This window comes from Procambarus clarkii, chromosome 92 (genome assembly GCF_040958095.1).
Source record: "Procambarus clarkii isolate CNS0578487 chromosome 92, FALCON_Pclarkii_2.0, whole genome shotgun sequence".
NCBI classification, from domain to species: Eukaryota; Metazoa; Arthropoda; class Malacostraca; order Decapoda; family Cambaridae; genus Procambarus; species Procambarus clarkii.
Window position 1 is genome coordinate 11,721,902 of NC_091241.1, and position 2,453 is coordinate 11,724,354.

Genomic DNA, 2,453 nt, shown 5'->3' on the forward strand with positions numbered 1-2,453 from the left:
AGGGAACAAAACAGGAAATAAAGCAGGGAACAAAACAGGAAATAAAGCAGGGAACAGAACAGGAAATAAAGCAGGGAACAGAGCAGGAAATAAAGCAGGGGACAGAGCAGGAAATAAAGCAGGGAACAAAACAGGAAATAAAGCAGGGAACAAAACAGGAAATAAAGCAGGGAACAGAACAGGAAATAAAGCAGGGAACAGAGCAGGAAATAAAGCAGGGGACAGAGCAGGAAATAAAGCAGGGAACAGAACAGGAAATAAAGCAGGGAACAAAATAGGAAATAAAGCAGGGAACAAAACAGGAAATAAAGCAGGGAACAGAGCAGGAAATAAAGCAGGGAACAGAACAGGAAATAAAGCAGGGAACAGAGCAGGAAATAAAGCAGGGAACAAAACAGGAAATAAAGCAGGGAACAAAACAGGAAATAAAGCAGGGAACAGAACAGGAAATAAAGCAGGGAACAGAGCAGGAAATAAAGCAGGGGACAGAGCAGGAAATAAAGCAGGGAACAGAACAGGAAATAAAGCAGGGAACAGAACAGGAAATAAAGCAGGGAACAAAACAGGAAATAAAGCAGGGAACAGAACAGGAAATAAAGCAGGGAACAAAACAGGAAATAAAGCAGGGAACAGAACAGGAAATAAAGCAGGGAACAAAACAGGAAATAAAGCAGGGAACAGAACAGGAAATAAAGCAGGGAACAAAACAGGAAATAAAGCAGGGAACAGAACAAGAAATAAAGCAGGGAACAGAACAGGAAATAAAGCAGGGAACAGAACAGGAAATAAAGCAGGGAACAGAACAGGAAATAAAGCAGGGAACAGAACAGGAAATAAAGCAGGGAACAGAACAGGAAATAAAGCAGGGAACAGAACAGGAAATAAAGCAGGGAACAGAGCAGGAAATAAAGCAGGGAACAGAACAGGAAATAAAGCAGGGAACAGAACAGGAAATAAAGCAAGGAACAGAGCAGGAAATAAAGCAGGGAACAAAACAGGAAATAAAGCAGAGAACAAAACAGGAAATAAAGCAGGGAACAAAACAGGAAATAAAGCAGGGAACAGAACAGGAAATAAAGCAGGGAACAGAACAGGAAATAAAGCAGGGAACAAAACAGGAAATAAAGCAGGGAACAGAACAGGAAATAAAGCAGGGAACAGAACAGGAAATAAAGCAAGGAACAGAGCAGGAAATAAAGCAGGGAACAAAACAGGAAATAAAGCAGAGAACAAAACAGGAAATAAAGCAGGGAACAAAACAGGAAATAAAGCAGGGAACAAAACAGGAAATAAAGCAGGGAACAGAACAGGAAATAAAGCAGGGAACAGAACAGGAAATAAAGCAGGGAACAGAGCAGGAAATAAAGCAGGGAACAGAACAGGAAATAAAGCAGGGAACAGAACAGGAAATAAAGCAAGGAGTAAAGGAAGGAATAAAGCAGAAAATAAATACGGAATAATTCTGAATAGGAGAAATAAAACAAGCAAGAAAGCAGCGAATAAAGAAGGGAAAAAACAAGGGGGAATAAAATAGAGAATAACGTACTTTAAAGTAATAAAGAGTCCGGACGAACGGAGAGAAGCAGCATTTCGAACACTGCGCCAATTAAAGAGTCCGACCGAACGAAGAGAAGCAGCATTTCGAACACAGTGACAATTAAAGAGTCCGACCGAACGGAGAGAAGCAACATTTCGAACACAGCGACAATTAAAGAGTCCGACCGAACGGAGAGAAGCAGCATTTCGAACACTGCGCCAATTAAAGAGTCCGGCCGAACGGAGAGAAACAACATTTCGAACACTGCGCCAATTAAAGAGTCCGGCCGAACGGAGAGAAGCAGCATTTCGAACACAGTGACAATTAAAGAGTCCGGCCGAAAGGAGAGAAGCAACATTTCGAACACTGCGCCAATTAAAGAGTCCGGCCGAACGGAGAGAAGCAACATTTCGAACACTGCGCCAATTAAAGAGTCCGGCCGAACGGAGAGAAGCAGCATTTCGAACACAGTGACAATTAAAGAGTCCGGCCGAAAGGAGAGAAGCAACATTTCGAACACTGCGCCAATTAAAGAGTCCGGCCGAACGGAGAGAGACAACATTTCGAACACAGCGCCAATTAAAGAGTCCGGCCGAACGGAGAGAAGCAACATTTCGAACACTGCGCCAATTAAAAAGTCCGGCCGAACGGAGAGAAGCAGCATTTCGAACACTGCGCCAATTAAAGAGTCCGGCCGAACGGAGAGAAGCAGCATTTCGAACACAGCGACAATTAAAGAGTCCGGCCGAACGGAGAGAAGCAGCATTTCGAACACAGCGACAATTAAAGAGTCCGGCCGAACGGAGAGAAGCAGCATTTCGAACACTGCGCCAATTAAAGAGTCCGGCCGAACGGAGAGAAGCAGCATTTCGAACACAGCGACAATTAAAGAGTCCGGCCGAACGGAGAGAAGCAG

General features: G+C 43.7%; 1 protein-coding gene across 1 annotated transcript in view; it reads left to right on the plus strand.

The window, feature by feature from the left end:
- LOC138359657 (S-antigen protein-like) overlaps positions 1 to 1,460 on the plus strand; it is a 2,024-nt gene extending 564 nt beyond the window's left edge. The window contains exon 2 of the mRNA XM_069319073.1: positions 303 to 1,460. Within this exon, the coding sequence (XP_069175174.1) occupies positions 303 to 1,460 (1,158 nt within the window). The remainder of the gene's footprint in view (positions 1 to 302) is intronic.
- Positions 1,461 to 2,453: the final 993 nt, after the last annotated feature.